Source organism: Populus euphratica, unplaced genomic scaffold, assembly GCF_000495115.2.
Source record: "Populus euphratica unplaced genomic scaffold, PopEup_1.0 scaffold157.1, whole genome shotgun sequence".
Lineage (NCBI taxonomy): Eukaryota > Viridiplantae > Streptophyta > Magnoliopsida > Malpighiales > Salicaceae > Populus > Populus euphratica.
This window is the reverse complement of record NW_011500044.1, coordinates 470,235-492,764: the sequence shown is the minus strand read 5'-3', so window position 1 is coordinate 492,764 and position 22,530 is coordinate 470,235. Positions and strand designations below refer to the sequence as shown.

At 32.8% G+C, this 22,530-nt stretch overlaps 2 protein-coding genes and 1 pseudogene across 2 annotated transcripts; all 3 read left to right on the top strand.

The window, feature by feature from the left end:
• The first annotated feature begins 1,471 nt into the window (after positions 1 to 1,471).
• On the top strand, positions 1,472 to 2,478 carry LOC105107409 (trihelix transcription factor ASIL2-like). The gene is made up of 2 exons (XM_011001322.1): positions 1,472 to 2,108; positions 2,351 to 2,478. Exons 1-2 carry the CDS (start codon positions 1,472 to 1,474, stop codon positions 2,476 to 2,478), a joined length of 765 nt encoding a protein of 254 aa, XP_010999624.1.
• A 2,764-nt stretch (positions 2,479 to 5,242) lies between these two features.
• LOC105107405 (beta-galactosidase 15-like) lies at positions 5,243 to 9,432 on the top strand. Its single transcript, XM_011001319.1, has 17 exons — positions 5,243 to 5,418; positions 5,550 to 5,758; positions 5,835 to 5,901; positions 5,994 to 6,086; positions 6,184 to 6,327; positions 6,413 to 6,501; positions 6,627 to 6,732; positions 6,828 to 6,915; positions 7,021 to 7,139; positions 7,238 to 7,399; positions 7,490 to 7,686; positions 7,765 to 7,868; positions 7,957 to 8,066; positions 8,168 to 8,386; positions 8,476 to 8,687; positions 8,780 to 9,059; positions 9,164 to 9,432. The coding sequence occupies exons 1-17, from the start codon at positions 5,257 to 5,259 to the stop codon at positions 9,272 to 9,274; spliced, it is 2,472 nt and encodes an 823-aa protein (XP_010999621.1). The 5' UTR covers positions 5,243 to 5,256; the 3' UTR covers positions 9,275 to 9,432.
• Positions 9,433 to 16,884: 7,452 nt separating this feature from the next.
• On the top strand, positions 16,885 to 22,081 carry LOC105107404 (beta-galactosidase 15-like; annotated as a pseudogene).
• The last annotated feature ends 449 nt before the right edge of the window (positions 22,082 to 22,530 follow it).

Genomic DNA, 22,530 nt, shown 5'->3' with positions numbered 1-22,530 from the left:
TTATGAAGGATAAAATTAAAAAAAAATAATTTGAAGTGATTTTTACAAACAAAACAAAAAAAATATGAGCTAAATCTGAAAAGAAAAAAAGTTTGAGAGTTTATTATGTTTGTTTCTATAAGCAATGTGAAAACCAAGTTATATGATAAAAATGAAGGAAAAAAAATTAAATTAATACCAAACTGAATATCATTATTATACACATGTTATCTAAAAAAAAAAAATATAACAACAAGTATCCAAATACATGCTATAAAAAAAAAAGAACAACAAGAAGTATTCAATGACATAAAAAAATATCTTTTTTTAACCACGGCTATTATTTATATATATTATTTAAAAATAATAAAGTAGCAAATACATAAATAAATAATTTTTTATTTTTTTATATGTCAAAAGACAATATCAATACAAGGATAAAAAAGCTACCTGTAACCATCATGAAACGAAAAATCAGCCCATGATGCTTTGAGAATTGTCCGTTTAAGGGTGATAGAGTTTGTGCCCTATTCTAAAAAAAATTATAAACAAACAATGCCTTTGCTTATAGTTAAGTTAAAAATTGCTTTCAAGGGTATTAAAGTAAATCCATTGTATATAGATGCCCTTTGAAGAGTGACAAAATGAATACTACAAAAATACTAATCTACCCCTATACGCTAGTTAATGTTTTTTTTTAAGAATAAAAATAAAATTTTATTATTACGCTAGTAATATACAATATTTTTCCCATACGAATGAGCTTTTCTTTAATCCCCGAAGCATGAAGTGAAGAGGAGACAAGTCGTTTCAGGCGATCGTTCCAGGGTGAAGTCTATCATGTGACACGTCCATTGGCTAAGGTTAATTTTAGAAACCACTTAAATATATATATATATATATATATATATATATTGTCAAACCAAAGTTGACACGTATGGTAAAAACGATCCCTTAAATATTACAATTTGGTTGAATAATACTTTTACTGTGTTCTGTTATCAATTTGAATCCCTTTCTTTCAACGATCAAGTCCCTAACTATTCATCCACACCAAAGTGAGTTATAGAAAAACTAGTAAACAAATTGACAAAAATAAGTAAAGGAGCTGAGTTGAACAGATGTAAACGTTTTAGGGACCATAAATGATTTTATCCCTTTCGACGCAGCATAGTAGCTGCATACACGTGCTTTCACCTAGCAAGCCGGCAACGCAATCCCCAGTCCCACTTCCATCCTTGCCGGTGACGGAATTTATTTCCTCCCCAATCATACTCCTCCACCTCAACCTTTCTCTTCCATCCTTCTCCCACCACGTGTCACTTCTTCACCGTCACCGTTTACTTTCCCGTCATCCATCAAAAACCCATCACCTAAAAAACCATCTCCTCCTCCTCCTCCTCCTCTCTCTCTCTCTCTTTCTCACTCACTCTCTTTCTCTCACCAGAATCTAGAAAACAGATCTGACCGTTGATCTCACCGACTCTCCGTCATGGATGATGATGATGATATACAGTCACACTCAAACACCACCGAGTCTTCCTCACCGTCACCGTCACCACCACCACCGAACGGAAGGATCACCGTGACTGTTCCAGCTACCGCCACCGTGCCTCCACCCCCTCCGCCACAACAGACTGACAACAGCTTAGCACTTGTTTTGCCGACGAAGTCGAAAGCGAACGGAAGCGGAGGAGGAGGAAGAGAGGATTGCTGGAGCGAAGGAGCCACGGCTGTGTTGATTGATGCTTGGGGAGAAAGGTATTTAGAGTTGAGCAGAGGGAACTTAAAGCAGAAGCACTGGAAAGATGTGGCTGAAATTGTCAGTAGTAGAGAAGATTATTCAAAATCTGCGAAAACTGATATCCAGTGCAAGAATAGAATTGATACCGTGAAGAAGAAGTATAAATTGGAGAAAGCGAAAATGGCTTCTGGCGGTGGGGTAAGTTCTTGGCCTTTTTTTGATCCTTTGGATAGACTAATTGGGTCTACTGCGAGGGTTCCTGCTGTTGGTAGTGGCAGTAAATTTCCATTTGCGATTCCTGTTAGGGTTCGGAGTAGTAGTAGGAGGGGCGGGACTAACCAGTATCATTTCAGGAGGAATCAGAATATGAAGGCTCGGAAATGGGGTAAGGATGACGACGACGACGACGACGACGAAGAGGAGGAGGAGGAGGAGGAGGAGGAAGAGGATGGTAGTTTTCCGCCGCAGAAGAAAAGAAGAGTGGTGGTTGAGAGGGAAGCGGGTGGGAAAGGAGGAGGAGGGAAGGAAAAGAAAGGAGGGTGGGGGAATTCGATTAGGATGTTGACGCAAGCAATGTTGAAGTTTGGGGAAGCTTATGAGCAAGCTGAGACTGCCAAGTTGCAGCAGGTGGTGGAGATGGAGAAGACAAGGATGAAGTTCTCGAAAGAGTTGGAGTTACAAAGGATGCAGTTTTTTATGCAGACACAGATGGAGATTTCGCAGTTGAAGAACGGGAGAAAGGGAGGGAATGCTAGCGGAAATCACCACCACCACCACCACCACCACCATACCGGTAATAACAATATTACTGCTAGCAATAATGTTAACAATAGTGATAGTGATAATTAAGTGAGCTAAGAGTTACTGTTGATTAGTGTTAATTTTTAGAGTTGTAAGTCTTATTAGGTTTGTGTGTTTTGTAGGTGAAAATGCTCCATTAGGGATGGAGATTTGTAATGTTTATGATGTTTAATTTACATGAAAGGAATAAAATTTCTGTTAATGTTGGGGGTAAAATGATTTGATTAGGGTCCGTTTGGGAAAGCTATGGCTTTTTGCTGCGGCCGTCTTCTCGAAAGCTACAAATTGAAACTCTAAAATCATGTGTGGAAGGGCAGTGATATTAGCTTGCAAGTATTACCAAACATTTTGGAATTCTGCTTTTGAGTGAAAGCCATGGAAGGTAAAAAAATAGCCAAAGGCTGGTGATTCACAAATGGGCACTAAATACTTGTTTGTAGCTTGCATTTTGCAAAGATTACTTGCTTGATTACTCTATCACGGCTTGTCTTAGAAAGACAGTGAACATAGATTATGTGTAGCTTGCATTTCAAGGTGTCTGCTTTTTTGCTTATTGCTACACGCATCATTTTGAAGAGCAGGGGACCAGTTCGATTGCTGTAGTGCCCACTGCTTTAAATCTTTCAGCAGCATCTTCACTTGATTTGCTTCTCGTCCCATCCCCCTGCTTGCCTAGTTTTTATTTGCTGTTAAATCTGTTGATTGATTATTTATATAGCAGCAGAATAACTAATTTTAGCTGAATAGAATCTATTAAGAGAATGGTAGTGAGAGCAGTGTCATGGTGACCCATCAGGTGGTAAATAATTCTCTCTTTTCAGCACCGTCTTCTCTTCTTGCTTCCTCCCTATATATCCCCACCCCTCCCTTCGGTTCTTCCAGCCTGTAGGAGAATCTATTGTATCAATATGGATCTGCAATGGCCCTTCAATGGTGATTTGGTACTGATGTTTTTATGGCTCGCTGCTGCCTTCTAGTCTTTTGGTGTTACATGCTGCTTTTGGGCTCCCGATGTCATACGGACGTCATTCTCTGGCTTCCTGATGTTACAGGACTGCAGTTGTTTTTTTTTTAATCCTCCGGTGTCAGATGGGGAGTTGCTGACTCCTGCGGTATCCTAGGGTTTTTGGCATCATTTCAACTGCTGCCATTCTCTGCTATCCGAGCATCATTCCAGCTTACTGCAATCGTCCTTGTAAGTTATGGTGGTCTCATGCCTGCTCTGTTCTGTCTCGCATTAAAATCCCAGTTGACATGTGACAATCTGCATGGTAGCTTGTTGGTTTCTTGTCACTCTGCTTATTATGGCTGTTATGCTAATTCTCTTATCACCGATCAGTTTATTTTTTTATTCAATATCATTAGGGTTTTCCTCTTTATATATATATATATTAGCCTTGAGATAAACTGATTCTAGAATGAATAAAAAATAATTATTTTGAGAGTTTTTTTTAATAATAATTATGGTTTCTTGTTTTTTTAATGGAACTGATAACAAACCAGCTTCCATCTATGTAAAGTAATAAAGAAATATTAAATAATTGTATAAACACCAAATAATTTTCAATTGAGCCATTATTTTTTTTGATTAATGTGGGTGTTCGGATTAATCCCACGGGTTCTGAAATTAACGACCATTTAAACCTTCAGTCGTCATCGTATAAACAACGAAGAACTTGAATCTGAAACCATAAGGAGAACAAACTCACCTTCCCAAGCCTTCAGTGGCCATTACTCTTGTTTTGAAGCATTGTGGTGAATGGCATCCTCGCAGACCAGGAGGTGGGGTGGTCCGTCCATAACAGATCGATGATCTCCAGCAGAGTTCTTCTAATCCTACTCTCTTAACAAAACCCAAGCCTATTATAACAGTCCACAGCACTGCTCTAATTTTCCCACCAAAAATCCGCCCCCGGAAAGGCCGGCGGTGCTGTTTTGATTAGCTAGGCTCCAGGATTCTATAGTGCCTTGAAGATAAGCTGAGGAGGTGCGGCTTTTTTGTAATTCTTGAGCGGTCCAATTTGATTAGAAAACTAACGTCTAAAATCAGTATTTGATTTTAGATTTCAAAATAAAACAAGAAAATTAATTTTTAAAACATGTCGATCACGATCACGATCACGAAATAAGAAAATTAAAGTAAGGAGGGATTTTATTTTAATTATGTGGATTTTATTTTATTTTTATTAAATGGATAAATAGGATAGAGTTCGTTTGCATGGCGTGAGGAGAGTTAACTTAAATTCAAATTAAAAAAAAAGAAGCGAAACTAAATCTTTGGCCAGAAGAGATAATTGCTGTGAATAAAAGATTAAATTGTAATAGTATTTTGGATAAGAAATATACATGGAATAAAAGGAAAACATTCTATTATTGAAAATCATATTTTATTTGCTTATTTTTATAGAATGGATAATAATATATATAGTTTGCTCCCAACTAAACTTAAATCCTGGAATTAAACTTAAACACAAACGGATACAGAATCCAAGTACATAAAATAAAAGATAATTTGTGATCGGATTTTAGGATAAAATAAAATAATTATAGAATAAGAGACACGTCAGGAGACCAGATTTTACGATAAAATATATCTGTTTAAAAAGATAATAGATCGGTGATGAATTTCAGATTGAGTAAATCTCAACTAACAGGATACATACTCCTATAAATTCAAGCATTAAATACATTATTTTTCACTCTGCTTTTGCTTCCCGATAAAGAAACAAAGAATGCAACCTTCAAAGGTATTGCTCGCCACCCTTTTATTTTTCACACTCGCTCCTTGGGCTACTGCTAGTAAGGTTACCTACGATGGCAGAGCTATCATCATCGATGGCAAACATAAACTTCTGGTGTCTGGTTCCATCCATTATCCCCGGAGCACTGCCCAGGTATTCTTATAATTTTTTTTAATCCCAGTGTGTATATATATATATATGTTCAACATAATAATTTATATTTTAATTTTATAGATGTGGCCGGACTTGAGTTCAACATAATAATTTATATTTTAATTTTATAGATGTGGCCGGACTTGATTAAGAAATCCAAGGAAGGGGGACTGGACGCCGTTGAAACTTACGTTTTCTGGGATTCCCATGAACCTGCTCGTCGGGAATATGATTTCAGTGGCAACCTGGACCTTATAAGGTTTCTCAAGACAATTCAAGACGAAGGGCTCTATGCTGTTCTTCGTATTGGACCATATGTTTGTGCTGAATGGAATTATGGGTATTTAATAGTTTTTTAATTTATTTAATTGAATTCCAGTGTATTTTTTTTAATTCTTTTAATTTTTATTGCTCAGTGGGTTCCCCGTATGGCTGCATAACATGCCTGGTGTTCAGTTGCGAACTGCTAATGATGTTTTCATGGTAAGAAAATAGTTATTTAAGCATTAATTATAGTCTTTAGTACAACTAATCATTTATTATAATTAATTTATTCTGTTAATTTTTATCTTCAGAATGAGATGAGGAACTTCACTACACTGATAGTTAACATGGTGAAGCAAGAGAATCTCTTTGCATCACAAGGAGGACCTGTTATTCTTGCCCAGGTGCATTTTTTTTATTTAATATATATTTTATATTTTAAATCTTAAATAAACTCATTAATTATTATTCTTCTTTATTGACAAATTAAATTGTTTCCAGATTGAGAACGAATATGGCAACGTCATGTCGTCTTATGGGGATGAAGGGAAGGCGTATATTGAATGGTGCGCAAACGTGGCTCAATCTCTTCACATTGGAGTTCCATGGCTCATGTGCCAGCAGGCCGATGCTCCAGAACCGATGGTACACTCCTTTTCTTCTCAAATTTATTAATTTATTCTAGAAATATTTATTTTATTTAATTCTTGTGATTGATTTTTGTTACCAGATCAACACATGCAATGGCTGGTACTGTGACCAATTCACTCCTAATAGGCCAACTAGTCCTAAAATGTGGACTGAGAATTGGACCGGCTGGTAACTCATACGTTTTTATTTATTTATTTTTAATATTTAAACTTTGTTTTAATTTCTTGTTTGACATATAAACCCAGTAGTAATTAAATCTTATTTAATTTAATTCTTAAAATTGATTTCTTTAGGTTTAAGAGCTGGGGTGGTAAAGATCCACACAGGACTGCTGAGGATCTTGCCTTTTCTGTAGCAAGATTTTACCAACTTGGAGGCACTTTCCAGAATTACTATATGGTTGGTTTAAATCTTATATGTTCATAAATTCTTTTTGTTAATGACAATAATAACAATAATTAATTTGTTTAAAAATATTTTATTATGTATTTCAGTATCACGGTGGAACCAACTTTGGTAGAACAGCCGGCGGTCCATACATCACTACATCTTATGACTATGATGCTCCATTAGATGAATATGGTAATAAACTATTTAACGATCAGCTGTTTATGTAGCTAAATTATTATTCGTTTTATCATAATTATAATTATATTATCATGATCATATATTATATGATTTCAATAGGGAATCTGAATCAACCAAAATGGGGGCATTTGAAGGAGCTTCATGATGTGTTGCACTCCATGGAAGATACTCTTACACGAGGGAACATCTCCTCAGTTGACTTTGGCAATTCTGTCTCGGTTTGTATATAACTTCTTTATTATCAAGGATTTAATTAGACACATTGAAGCTTAATATATATTATGTTAAAATTATTGTATATTTATTTATTTATTAGGGCACTATATACTCAACTGAGAAGGGATCGAGCTGCTTTTTGACCAATACAGACTCTAGAAACGATACAACAATCAATTTTCAAGGCATAGATTATGAGGTGCCTGCATGGTCTGTTAGTATACTGCCTGATTGCCAAGATGTGGTATACAATACGGCTAAGGTAAATGGGATTAATTTATATAAATCTGTAGTTTATTAAATTTTATTTTTCATGTTTTATTTAACAATTGTTTATAATTAATATTGTTAGGTTTCAGCTCAAACATCTGTGATGGTAAAGAAAAAAAATGTTGCTGAGGATGAGCCCGCTGCTCTTTCATGGTCATGGAGGCCCGAGACGAACGATAAATCGATTCTTTTTGGAAAAGGAGAGGTCTCGGTCAATCAGATTCTTGACCAGAAAGATGCAGGAAATGATCAGAGTGATTATCTCTTCTACATGACAAGGTATACTTTCTGTTCTTATTTTAATGTTATTCGTTACTTATCTAATTAATTACCTAATTAATTATTTTTAATTTACAGTGTGAGTCTTAAGGAAGACGATCCCATATGGGGGGACAATATGACTCTTCGGATTACAGGCAGTGGTCAAGTACTTCATGTATTTGTTAATGGGGAGTTTATCGGTAACAACCAAATCCTTCTTATTTATAAGGGTTTATTATATATTTTATATATTAATTAGGATGCTAACATTGTTGTTTTTTTTGTTAGGTTCTCAATGGGCTAAGTATGGAGTTTTTGATTATGTTTTTGAGCAAAAAATAAAATTAAATAAGGGGAAAAACACCATTACTTTGCTCAGTGCTACGGTTGGATTTGCGGTAATTAATCTTAATAATCTTAATAATTATTTATTGAAGTGAAATTCTTGATTTTTTAGTCATCTAATTAACGTTTTTTTTTCTTTTTTATTATTCTATAGAACTATGGTGCTAATTTTGACTTGACACAAGCTGGTGTTCGTGGCCCTGTGGAGCTTGTTGGATACCATGACGATGAAATAATAATTAAAGATTTATCTTCACACAAATGGTCCTATAAGGTTGGATTGGAAGGCTTACATCAAAACCTTTATAGCTCTGATTCTTCGAAATGGCAACAAGATAATTACCCCACGAACAAGATGTTTACGTGGTATAAGGTAAATCTTAACCCTAATGATCTATTGATTACATGTAGCTTCATGCATGCATGCTCATATATATATGTTTTCTATTTTTATTTTTGTAGGCTACCTTCAAAGCTCCTCTGGGAACAGATCCTGTTGTGGTGGATTTACTTGGCCTGGGAAAAGGTCTAGCTTGGGTTAATGGTAACAGCATTGGTCGATACTGGCCAAGTTTCATTGCTGAGGATGGATGCAGTCTTGATCCATGCGATTATCGAGGCTCCTACGATAACAACAAATGTGTAACCAATTGTGGCAAACCAACTCAAAGATGGTAATAGTTTTTTTTTTTTTTAAGAACTGTTTTTTGAATGATTTTTTTGTTGTGACTGTGATTTGATGTCTTGTTCTATTCATTCTCTACAGGTATCATGTTCCTAGATCCTTCCTTAACAACGAAGGTGATAACACTTTGGTCTTGTTCGAGGAATTTGGAGGAGACCCTTCTTCGGTTAATTTCCAAACTATTGCAATCGGATCAGCATGCGTCGGTGCTGAGGAGAACAAGAAAATCGAGCTCTCATGCCAAGGAAGGCAAATTTCTGCAATTAAATTCGCCAGCTTCGGCAATCCACTAGGGACATGCGGATCTTTTTCGAAGGGCACTTGTGAAGCCTCGAATGATGCCTTTTCTATTATCCAAAAGGTAAATCGATCTTACCTCGAGGTTTTTCTTGTTTTGTTGATTGTTACAACCGAGTGTTCGAACAAATAATTGAATGTTAATTTCTCATTTATTCTTCTTCACAGGCATGTGTTGGCCAGGAGTCTTGCACCATTGATGTTTCTGAAGATACATTTGGCTCGACGACCTGTGGTGACGATGTCATTAAGACTCTTGCTGTGGAGGCCATTTGTTAGGGCTTTTTTTTTTTTTTTAGTTATTAGTGTTCTTTATTGAACAATGTTCTTAGTTTTTGCATTGGTATGTATTTGGATTTTTTTCGTTTTGTTAGGGTTTTTTATTTCTAGTTCTCTCTATTGAACAAGGGTTTTTCGTTTTCTCAGTGGTATTGTTTTTAACATTGATCTGCCATTAGAAATAAACTTATAAACTTTCTTGCTAAAAAATTAAATCATAACATGATGTTGGCCAGAGACCTTCATTTTCTAGCTAGCTACAGCCTCTTCCACAAGTATTTTGAAATCTCCTCCCTAACCCCTCAACCTTCAAGCTGTTTTCTGTTCTTGTAAGCAACATCTATGCTGTCAATAGACATGGAGCATGGTAGGCTTATAACTCCAAATTAGATCTGGGAAGTTCTCTGGGATAAGGGGTGTTGTTGCTAGAGTGGGTTAAGGGTAAGGAACTGCTAGGATTTCAGTGTTGTGGGCACCATCTCTGCTGTGGTTTGGGGAGAAATAGGTTAAATATCTTTTGGCTTGGTGCTACTGTGTATATATATGATAATAATATGCAAGGAGTAGGTTTATGTGAATAAAGAAATGACATGAAGTATTCATGGCTTGATTGTTGACTGGTTTTCATCTCTACTATCCATTAAATGCCAGTTCAATGGCTCTCATCAGTTACCTTGACATACCACAAAATATTCAAGTCTTTAAGTGTTTTCAATAACTTAATGTCAAATAATAAAATTAAAAAAACAATAAAAACAGATAGAAATTAAATTGGGCAAATCTTCAAAACCAACAACTCGGATCATGAGAACAATTTGACCCTATAGAAGACTAAAAAAGAAATCTTGAACAAAATTCTTAATTATCAAAAAAATAAAAATAAAAAATATTAATCAAAATATGATTATCAAATTTGATAAAAGATAATAAAAAAATAATGAGACTTAGTTAAAAAAATAAAATAAAATAAGAAAAGGATAGAAAAAGAGTAATTAAAAGAATGAGGACTTAAAATTGAATAAAAAACAAATAAAATGAAATGTTAAGAGAAAAAATTGAAAGAAAAAATAAATTTAGAAAATTATAAAAAAATTAAAAGAATAAGGACCAAATATGGAAAAAAATGACGTAAAATGTTAAGGACAAAATTGAAAGAAAGAAAAAAAGAAATCAAGCAAATAATAATAATAAAAAGAATTAATACCATATTTGATATAAAAACTAAACAAAATCAAATGAAAAGGAATGAAACTTCTTTTTTAAAAAAAATATAAAAAAATTCAAAACAAATAAAGACTAGTAAAAAAACAAAACTATAATTGAAAGATAAAATAAATGAGAGGACATGTAATAAACTTAAATTTTCAGGATAAAGATACATACTTTAACATAGAATTACTAGGATTTTTTTTAATATCATGTGCTCTACCACAAGTATTACTAAAATTCTAGTGGAGTTCCCTTTATAACAAAATATCTCAAGTTATTAATTTAATATTTATTTTACTTTTATTTTTTGATCTCAATTCCTTAATACAATCATTTTGGATCACAATCTACATCAACCATCTTCCAATAATTACCATTTAAAATAACTTATAAATATTTATATAACATAATAAAGGTTAGAGAGTTTATATAAAATTTTAGTATAAATAATAAAAGTAGATAAATATAAAGAGCCATATTTAAACAAAAATATATTACAATTCAGAATTCAGAATGAGCATATTATACCTAGTTTATGTAAACAAAAATAATAAATAAGTTTACTTTTGACTTGTATGAGATGACTCTAAAAAATACAATAAACAAATACAAACAAATGATATAATTTACTTAACAATATTAAATTAAATAAAATGTAGCTATATTCTTTTTTTTCCTCTTTTTTTATTTTTTATCCCATGCTAATAATCTATTAATCCTAGTTACTTATCATTCCTTATCTTTGATGTCAATATCAACTTTAAATTGATATCAATAGCCATCATCTTGAACGTGACTAATCAAAGGTATATTGATACTATATTTGTTTGGTATCATTAGCTTTCATTCCATTAAATAGCTAATCAAGTTTTTCAGTAGATGTAGATGTTAATGAACTAATTGACATCATTAACCTTTTTATTTTTCAAGGAAAGCTAATTAAGTCTATTTCCAATTGTTTATTTCATGTTCATGTTGATATCAATGAACCTATTAACATCATTAACCTTCTTATAATCCAAAACAATTAATCAAGTCCAATTTCATTTATTCCTTTCATGTTCATGTTGATGTCAAAGAACATGTTGACATCATTAACCTAATTGTATTTTTATAACAACTAATCACGTTCAATTCCATTTATTCCTTTCATATTCATGGTAACGTTAATAAATTATTGACATCACTAGCCTTTTTATATTTCAGGAAAACTAATCAAGTCCTTAATAATTATATTTTTATTAAAGTAAATGCTGTTATTAATATATCACGTTGACATTATTAACTTTCAAATTACCTTAAATAGCTAATTAAGTTCGCATTTCTGTCCTTTTTCTTTTCATTTAATATTCATAAATTACACATTAAAAAACATCGCAATTAAAACAATTCAAATGATAAAAATAAAATTATCAATATGTAGGACATGTACCTACTATATATAATGTACCAGCACCTACTTTACTCCATCGTCCAGTTGTTGAGGTGTTCTCTATCAAAAGAAGACCAATTCATTGCTGTCAATTCTTATAAACTTAAGAACCATGACTAAGTTTCATTACAAGAACTTCCATCATGGTACGTCCCATGTCATGAACTAAACATTTTTAATTTTTGTGATCATTACTTCCATTATTACTCATACAAGTTTACTAACTTAATTTTTCAAATACAAGTTTTTAACTTAATTTTTCAAAACATATAATTGTTTAATTTCTCTCTATTTTTTTAATTATCCCAACTTCTTAAATTTCTTCATACGAGTGACCTTAAGGTCTTAATTTTTCTCATTCTTTTCTTTTAATTTCTATCATAAATCATCTTATCAACATTAATTATACCCTTCATGAATTAAAATACAATCTTACATATTTATCTTACAAAATCCTCATCCAAGATGCTGCTATAATTCTACCACAACTAGATACAATCATTAATTTCATTCTAGATCACCATATCCACTAGATACAATCATTAATTTCATTCTAGATCACCACATCCACGTCAATTCTCATCAAAACATACAATTTCTACAAGTTTAAAACCATTTACTTAATTTCTTTTAAAATTGGTTGCCTTATAATATGTAATATTACCAAACTTGTTTTCTCAAATAACCTATTATTTTAAGCCATTTCGATGCTATTCCACTCTAATAACATCAACCTATAATAATTTCATAAACCCCACAATTCTTATATAAGAACTCTAAATTCAAGAATTTAGAAGTCAATAAAAAACACCAATTAAACTTCATGATAACTTATTCAAATAAACTTAAAAAAATTTATTAGGAAATAATATGCAGCTAACTAGTCAAAAGTTTTCCAAGCCTTTTCTTTTTCCTTCACCTCCCTAAATTCCTCTCTCTAACTTCTTATTTTCCCCTCATTGTATTTTTATAATTTCAAATGATTAAGTATTTATACTAGCACAATCTCACATTGTTCCCCTTGGTCTTTAATTTTCCTTAGGTTTTACAAAGATCAAGCTTAAAAAATATGAAGACCTTTCATTTCCTTCTTTTTCTAAGCAAAGCTGACAGTGCAAGTGCATATACACAACACACATATATAAGAATTTTATTAATTCTCAATATAACATTTTTTATACCCTTTTATGTTTCAGAGTAAATTTTTTTAGATTTTATTGCTTATTTATACTGAATTTAAGCTGGGTATTTTGAATTTAATTAAATTTTATTTCAATATCTTTATTTTCTCATGCATCACTTTCATTTAACTTTTATTCCTGTTTCTATATTTTTTTTATTTTAGGCCATTTTTTTTGTATTTTTTTACTTTTAAAATCAACACATAAATAATTTTTTTCTTCAAATTTTCAGAATCTATGATCATCTTTTTAGTATAAATATGCAATCTACTTGCATAACATAATATCTACTTCACTAACCTTATCCTTACATATTTTATCTAGGGGATTTGCATTTCATTTTGGATTACTTTTAAAATAACATGCTCGAAGACTTTTTTTTGGTAATATTTAAAACTCATTTCAATCCACTCAATATCTTCATATTTTATTTTCTAATTCACACATTTTATTTCTAAATTAAGTTTAAATTTTCATTAATATTGAAAGATTTAGGCCAGAGATTTATAGGACAACTTTGATTTTTGGCTGGCTTGGTGCAAATTTCAAGGAGAAGAGAGAAAAAAAAACAGAAAAGAAAAAAACTCAATCATTGTCAAACCATCGTGATTGGAGTAACATGCTATATCCGAACAGCTTTGCCTTAACTGGATGCTTTGGATGACACGTTTGTTGAGAATTTTTTGTTGAAGTATGATGTCACACATGCCTTTTGAGGGGCATGAGCAACATCCATTTGCTGGACATGAGCTGCATATGTTGTCGCTTCGCGACGTTGGGCGACGACTCCACTTTTTTTTGTTTATTTTAATAAAAAGAATAATTTTTTTTTTCTTGATTAGGGGAAATAAAGATTTTATTGGAGTCGCCATCTAGTAATTTGAGGGAACTAGAAATCTAAAATTAGACACTGGTCCCAGAGATTTGGGTACCGAGTTAGTTATGATTAAGGGAAGGTAGACACCACCCTTAAAACATCCTTTCAGAGAAAGGTTACCCTTATTTGTGTGTTTTTCATTTGATTCAAATGCTATTATATTTTGAGCTTATTTGCAAAAAATTTTAAGATAGTTAATGTCGGTTCCTAAAAATAGGAGACACGTTAAAAATGACATCAGTCCCTAAAAGTAGAAAATTTTGTCTAAAATGTCGACGTTTGTCCTTAAAAAGGAGAGTTGCGTCTGATTTACCAAAAAAATAATAATTGACATAATCCATATTTGATATTTAAATTTTTGACATCGGTCCTTTTCTGTAAATAAAAGAGACGTGTCGATAAATAATATTTATTTTATAAAACAAAAATTATTTTGATATCGTTGAGAAATGGGTATATCCATTCTTGAGAATCGGGTTTTGACCCATAAATAGTGACATGATAAAATGGGTGTTGGACCCACGTCGTTATTTATATTAAATTTATTTTTGTTTCTTTACATGCAAAAAATTTATAAGTATTTAAATATAAAAATGTCAAAAATACCATAAAAAATCATAAAAATTACATGAGTGCCACTGTATAGGTAAAAGACTGAAATACCCTCAGATTTATCAGAAATTTATGAAAATACCACTAGCGGCACGTGTGGCTCATGCGCAGTTACTGTTGGAGGCGGCGAGATTTTCCAGCGAGATTCCAGCAAACAAATAGTCGATTCTGGTATATTTGAGGACGAGGATTCTGATGGTGGTGGTCTCAACGGCCGTTGATGGCTGATGAGGGAGAATAGTCGACTTGAAGCTCCAGTTGGCCGATTCTCCCTCATCAGATTCGACGGTGACAATGTGTAAAACGACCAGGGTTTTGCTTCAGAGGAGGCGATGCACCTTTCTGTGGTGGTTTGGCCGCTTAAAATGGCCGGAAATGGAAGATCGGAGGAGAGAGAGAATCACCGGTGAGGGGAGAGAGAAACTCTGAGCTTTGCTACGGTGTGAACGCGCGTATGGTGCACCGGTGCGTCTGAACGCTGTAAACCGTTCGATCGTGGATGAGCTGATCGTGCGGCTGTGATTGGCTTGATCTGGAAGCTGATCGGACGGCCCAGATGGTCTGAGCTTTATTCTGGCGTGGCGCGGTGTACCGAGTGTTTAGTACACCTGATGACGTGGTGTAACAGGATCGAAGAGCAGATTATTTTAAAGGCTGAGATGGATTTGGGTTTGAATCTGGTGTGATAAAGCCTATTGTATCCTAAAAAATCAAAGGCTCAAATTTAAATACTATTAGATCTAACGGTTAGGATATTTTTGATATTTTTCAAATTGTTTTGAAAAAAAATCAATATCTTACTTGCATGAAGAAAAAGTAGAAAATACATAAACAATATTAAATAGTAATACAAATAGCTATTTAATACAAATAGTAAGCGCGGATTCATAATTCTCTTCTTTTCTTTTTTTTTCCTTCCCTTTGTGCTTCATTTCATTGGCTATTTATAGCCAATGAAGAGGTAAAAAGAAATCACGGATTGTGCAAAATTTTCAATGTACAGCTGCACAACCACCATTGGCAAAAATCCTCCGCCTACTATGACAAAATTGTATTTTTTTTATTTTATATAATAATAATATTTATTTATAGGGGTAAAATTAAAATCTCAAATCAGTATTAGAAAAAGCTTTTCAACCGCTAAAAATCAATTTTAATTACCGAAAAAATCTTTATATGGGTATCTACTCGGTGGATCGGGTTTTTTGACAAAAAATAACAGTTTTGACAAAAAATATAGCCTGAAACTCATTTTTTATCCCGGTCGACATGGTGGGACCCGTATTGACCTGGTGGACTCGGTTTTGACCCGAAACGGCCCGACACTCATTTTTCATTCCGGTCGACATGGTGGGACTTGTATTGACCCCGTGAACTCGGTTTTGACCCAAAACGGCCTGGAACTTATTTTTCATCCCGGTCGACATGGCGGGACCTGTTTTGACCTGGTGAACTCGGTTTTGACAAAAAATAACAGTTTTGACCCGAAACGACCTGAAACTCATTTTTCATCCCGGTCAACATGGTGAGACCCGTATTGACCCGGTGGACTCGGTTTTGATCGAAAGATGCGGTTGACTCGAGAAAATATATTTTACTTCTTTTTTTTATTATTATTACTTTTTTTTTGTTTTTTTTTGTTATGAATAATCAAATAAAATAATATTTGAGAAAATCTTAGTGAATCCAAAATTGGATTACAACATATGTCAATAACTTTTTTTTTTTTTTATTTTGAAAATACTAATTTTCCCCTATTTCAAATAGAGTATAGTAAAAAAAATGGAGGAAAAAAAATACTTAAATACCCTTTGACTCATCCTTTAGGTTTTTTTTTTAAGTGCCTATATAATTCAACTATGCAAAAAATTAAATTTAAACTAGTAAATTATCTCCAATCAATATGCAAATATCTCTAGGTCACCTGGAAAAATATCATTCCACCTCTGGTAGCACGGCAAAGACAAACTTTATGTAGAGGAGAAGAAAATATTATGCTCAAGAAGTCAAATGTTTAAAGAAGTCTTTTTCCCTAACGCACGAGACCCGCTGCTAGAAGACGTCTTTACCGTAATAGACCCGCCAGGACACGCACCAGACCCACTGCTAGAAGATGTCTTTACCGTAACAGACCCGCCAGGACCATAAGTGAACTCAATAGCAGGAGCAATTCGCGACACAGACCGATCAAAACTATAAATGCAACAGGGAGTTGCATGGTGTAAATTTATCATGAATTAGTTAATATTATTTTAATTTCTTGATATATGGTTACTTGTATTTTAATTTCTAGTTAAGATGAAAGAAAGAAAGATATAAAAATAAACAATCTGATTTTAAAAGGATAAGGATAAGATACAACATCTTTTTGAGATCGAGCATATATGTCTCTAACTCACTCTCTACTTCTATATGTATAAGAACAGGTGACAATATCCACTCACCATTCTCTTGCTTGATCGATAAACATGTCGTCTTCAGGGATTCTTGCTCTCTTCATCGTTTGTTTTTGCACGTCTGGCAGCCTGTGGGCTACTGCGACTCAGGTGACTTATGATAATAGGGCCATCATTATTGATGGCAAGCACAGAGTTCTTGTGTCTGGATCAATCCATTACCCTAGAAGCACTACTCAGGCAATATTTTATATTCTGATCTTGATAGTTTTTCAACATATTAATAATTCTCTGATTCTGATAAACATTTAGCTTATGTTTATACTTTGATTTATATATATAGATGTGGCCGGATTTGATGAAGAAATCAAGGGAAGGTGGGCTAGATGCCATTGAAACTTATGTTTTTTGGAATGCTCATGAACCTGCTCGTCGGCAATATGATTTTAGTGGCAATCTAGACCTTGTAAGGTTTCTTAAAGCAATCCAAGATGAAGGACTTTATGCTGTTCTTCGTATTGGACCGTATGTTTGTGCTGAATGGAATTATGGGTATGAGATGAGGATGGTTTTTTCTTTGTTTTTATTATTATGTTTTTATTTTTCGCTTAATTCTAATGTAGTTTTCATTGAGCAGTGGCTTTCCTGTGTGGCTGCATAATATGCCTGGTATTCAGATGAGAACTGATAATGATGTTTTCAAGGTAATATATATAATTAATTAATTAATTTTATACCATCTTCATCATATTAATTCAATTTGTTATTATTTACTGTTTAATAATTAATTAATTTAAATTAATTCAGTTTTTTTTTTTCACTACAGAATGAGATGCAAAACTTCACTACGTTGATTGTTGACATGGTGAAACGAGAAAACCTTTTTGCATCACAAGGAGGTCCTGTTATTCTTGCTCAGGTATATTATAAATATATTTCATATAATTTTTGTTTCATAACAATATTGTAATATTCAATATTGATTAGCGTTGAGTTATATATTGCATGCATAGAAATTGTGGCAAAAAATAAAATAAAATAAAATAATCATAGTTATTTGTTTGATTAGTGTTGTGTGTATGCGAAATTTATATATATGAAAAAATATTCAAACTATAAATTTATTATTATTATTATTATTATTTTGAATTTTTGCTACATGTCATATATGGTAAGTGTTTTTGTCAAAATATTAATTATTTAAAATAAAAATGGATATAGATTGAGAACGAATATGGCGATGTCATGTCATCTTATGGAGATGAAGGGAAGGCATACATGAATTGGTGCGCGAACATGGCTCAATCTCTTGACATTGGAGTTCCATGGCTCATGTGCCGGCAGGACGATGCTCCAGAACCAATGGTATGGTATATATTATTTTATTTTTTTTCATGATTTTATCTTTTTGATTAATCCTACAAAAATGTAATATCTTAATGTTAGTTTGTGATTTATTTTTTTAATAATGATTTTCTTTTTTTGACTAGTCTTAGTAATTTTAATTTTACTAATAAAAAGTATCTGTGATTGATTTGTGCATTAATCTTATGAAAATGTAGTATTTTATTTATTAACATTAGTAATTTTAATTTTACTATAAAAATTGATATTTTTAAATAATTATTGTTAGCACGTCAGAGCTGGTTTTTGTAATCATGATTTTTTTTATTAATATTAGTGATTTTAATTTTAATATAAATATTAATATCTTAATTTCATTTTGTGATTAATTTTTGTAATTACTGTGAACAGATCAGTACATGCAATGGTTGGTATTGTGATCAATACCAGCCTAGGAGATCAAATATTCCTAAAATGTGGACTGAGAATTGGACTGGCTGGTAATTCATGTGTTTTTATTTATATATTATTTACATAATATTAATTAAAACTCCATATAAATTAATATATTATTTAATTATAATTTTCAAAATTACTTTTTTCAAGGTATAAGAATTGGGGTGGTAAAGATCCACACAGGACTGCTGAGGATCTTGCTTTTGCTGTAGCAAGATTTTATCAGATGGGAGGCACTTTCCAAAACTATTATATGGTTAGTTTAAGCTTTAAATCTTTTATTTTCACAATTTTATTTAATAATAACTATATTTTCTCAAATTAACTTATTTTTTTGTAACACTAGTTTTATAGTATGCTATTTTAGTACCATGGTGGAACTAATTTTGGTCGATCAGCTGGGGGTCCATACATTACTACATCCTATGATTATGACGCACCCCTCGATGAATATGGTAACAACTTATTTAAGAATTATTTTATTGATTTTACTACAAAGTTTGAGATCATACTCTTATATGTTTTTATAGTTATATTTTTTAATATAATTCTTAACAGGAAACCTGAACCAGCCAAAATGAGGGCATTTGAAGCAACTTCATGACCTATTGCATTCCATGGAGGATATTCTTACAACAGGGAACGTTTCCTCTGTCGATTTGGGTGATGATTCTGTTTGGGTAATTTTTTTTGTTAATTATTTAATACTTATTTTTAATATTATTTTTATTTTTTTTAATTATTTAATACTTGATTTTGTTTTAATATTGCATCTTTATTTTTTTTAGGGCACTATATATTCAAAAGAAGGTGGATCAAGCTGTTTTTTGGCCAATGTAGACCAAGGGAGTGATAAAAGAATCAATTTCCAAGGCGTAAATTATACAGTACCGGCATGGTCTGTTAGTATACTTCCAGATTGTCTAAATGTGTCTTACAACACAGCCAAGGTAATTATAATTTATAGTTTATTTTAATATTTTTATCAAAATTTTATAAGTTATTAATTTATTTATCAAAACTCTATAAGTTGTATATCAATATTATTAGTTATCAGCTCAAACATATATCACTATTTTTGGTTATTATTATATTTTTTTATATCAAATTTATAGTTTATTACAATATTTTTATTAAATCTTATATATTACCAGGTATCTACTCAAACATCAGTGATGGTCAAGAAAGCAAACGTCGCTGAAGATGAGCCCATTTCTCTTAAATGGTCATGGAGACCTGAAATGGACGATAGGACTATACTTCTTGCAAAGGGAGATGTCACCGTTAATCAGATTCTTGACCAAAAAGAGGCGGCGAATGATTTGAGTGATTATTTATTCTACATGACAAGGTTATTTTTCGATGTTTATTTATTATTTTTTTGGTTTCAATACATTATTTATTATATTATTGGAGATTTATTTGGTTAATTTTTTTATTTAATAGTGTTAATCTTAAAAAAGATGATCCAGTCTGGAGTTATAATATGACACTCCGGGTTAAAAGTAGCGGCCAAATTCTTCATGCCTTTGTTAATGGAGAACTTATTGGTAAGAAAAAAGAAAAATCTTGGATATTAACTCTTATTTGTTTTTATATATTTTAAATTTTAATTACAATGTGGATAAATTTATTTATCATATGGTGATAGGTTCTCAGTGGTCTAAGAATGGCGGTGAGAGTTTTGTTTTTGAGCAAAACGTGAAATTGAATCATAAGAAAAACACAATTAGCCTGCTCAGCGCTACAGTTGGTTTCACGGTACAAATCAATCCTTATTTTTAATAATCTTTTAGTAAGTATTGTTAATTAGTGCTTAATTAATGTTTTCTTTTCAATAAATTTGAAGAACTATGGAGCCAATTTTGATCTGGCACCATCTGGGATTACTGGTCCAGTCGAACTGATTGGCTACCATGGTGATGATGAGATAGTTGTCAAGGATTTATCATCACAAAAATGGTCATACAAGATTGGATTGGAAGGTCTGAATCAAGAACTCTACAGCAGTCAGTCTCTTAAGTGGCAAGAAGATAGCTTCCCTGTAAACAGGACCTTAACTTGGTACAAGGTAAATTAAATTAATTAATTTTAATGCATTAGACGTGCAATTTATTGTTTCTGTTGCGTTTCAAAACCTTAATGTATTATACATAATGCATGTTTATTTGTGTAATATATTGTGTTTGAAATTGCGATTGAACCATAGTTTAAAACACGGAATTTGTGGTGACATATTATAAATTATTTTTAATTTTTGTAGACCGTGTTCAAAGCTCCTCTGGGAACAGATCCTGTTGTGGTAGATTTACTTGGAATGGGAAAAGGTCTAGCTTGGGTTAATGGTAACAGCATTGGTCGATATTGGCCGAGTTTCATAGCTGAGGGTGATTGCAATCTTGAACCATGTGATTATCGAGGTTCATACGATAGCAACAAATGTCTCTCTAACTGTGGCCATCCAACTCAAAGATGGTGATCATTTTTTCCCTTCGAAGAACTATTTTCTGAGGATAATTTTGCTGTTGCTTTAACGTTCCAGTTGATGTCTTTGTCAGGTATCATGTCCCAAGATCATTCCTCAATGGCAATGGCGATAACTCATTGGTCTTGTTTGAAGAGTTTGGTGGAAACCCTTCATCGGTTAATTTCCAAGCTATTGCTATTGGATCAGCATGCATCAGTGCTGAGGAGAACAGGAAGATCGAGCTCTCATGCCAGGGAAGACCGATTTCTGCTGTTAAATTTGCTAGCTTCGGTAATCCACAAGGGGCTTGTGGATCTTTTGTGAAGGGATACTGTGAGGGATCAAAGGATGCATTATCTGTTGTCGAAAAGGTAAAGTGTTTATCTTTTGTTTCTACTTTATTTTATTATTCTTTGCAACCAGTTAATTTTTCATTTTTGTTCTTCTTCACAGGCATGTGTTGGCCAGGAGTCGTGCACCATTGATGTTTCAGAAGCTACATTTGGCTCGACTACCTGTGGTGATGATGTTATCAAGACCCTTTCTGTGGAGGCTATTTGTTAGGGCTTTTTTACTTTCTTTCGTTATTAGTTCTCTCTATTAGACAACGATTTTTTTTTAAATTTTAGGCACTTTGCCATGGATTATTTTTCAGTTTTTTAATTCTCGAAAAGCTGGGACAATTTGGATTTCTTCTTCTCACAGGAACTCACACTAAAACTATCCCCGAGATACTATTTTCATCCTTGTAACCAAATACGTATCTGTCTCCTGTCCTCGAATACTAATCAAATGCAACTTAACAAATAAAGACAGGTTATGGTTGGTTATGAGCTGTCTAATGTACCTAAGATGGTGCAATAGAAGATTTCGAAGCCTGTAGTTGAGAAGCCGTATGGTGCTTTAGCTGCATCATTGTTGAAATTGCTCTCTTAGTTAGATAGGTGTAGCTCGAGTTGTGTGCTTCTATCTGGGAAGCATCCTGTACTTTTGTTTCCACAAGCAATGTTTCTACTATCAAAAAACGTTCCTTGGGTTTGGGATCATCCATGGAACATAATGTCTTTCTCTTGGCTCGATGTAACTTACCATCAAACAAAAGAAATGGTCCCGGGGTTCATTTCTACAGTCCTTGAGTCCATTTCAATGACTGTTATCAGTTGCTTTGGCAACGGGCAACTTATTATATTGAATCTTGCTGTGGCAACGGCTTGGTGTTGGTGGCATTATTGTTTGGACTGATGTGGCGTCTGATTACTCTTTTGTAGAGTGTATGTACTGT

Excerpts from the sequence above, each read along its gene's own strand:
- LOC105107405 (XM_011001319.1), top strand. The coding sequence starts at position 5,257 with ATGCAACCTTCAAAGGTATTGCTCGCCACCCTTTTATTTTTCACACTC. Across the intron at positions 7,400-7,489 it reads TGGTATACAATACGGCTAAG|GTTTCAGCTCAAACATCTGT; the intron begins GTAAATGGGATT and ends TAATATTGTTAG. Across the intron at positions 8,688-8,779 it reads GGCAAACCAACTCAAAGATG|GTATCATGTTCCTAGATCCT; the intron begins GTAATAGTTTTT and ends CATTCTCTACAG.
- LOC105107409 (XM_011001322.1), top strand. The coding sequence starts at position 1,472 with ATGGATGATGATGATGATATACAGTCACACTCAAACACCACCGAGTCT. Across the intron at positions 2,109-2,350 it reads TATGAAGGCTCGGAAATGGG|GTGGTGGAGATGGAGAAGAC; the intron begins GTAAGGATGACG and ends AAGTTGCAGCAG.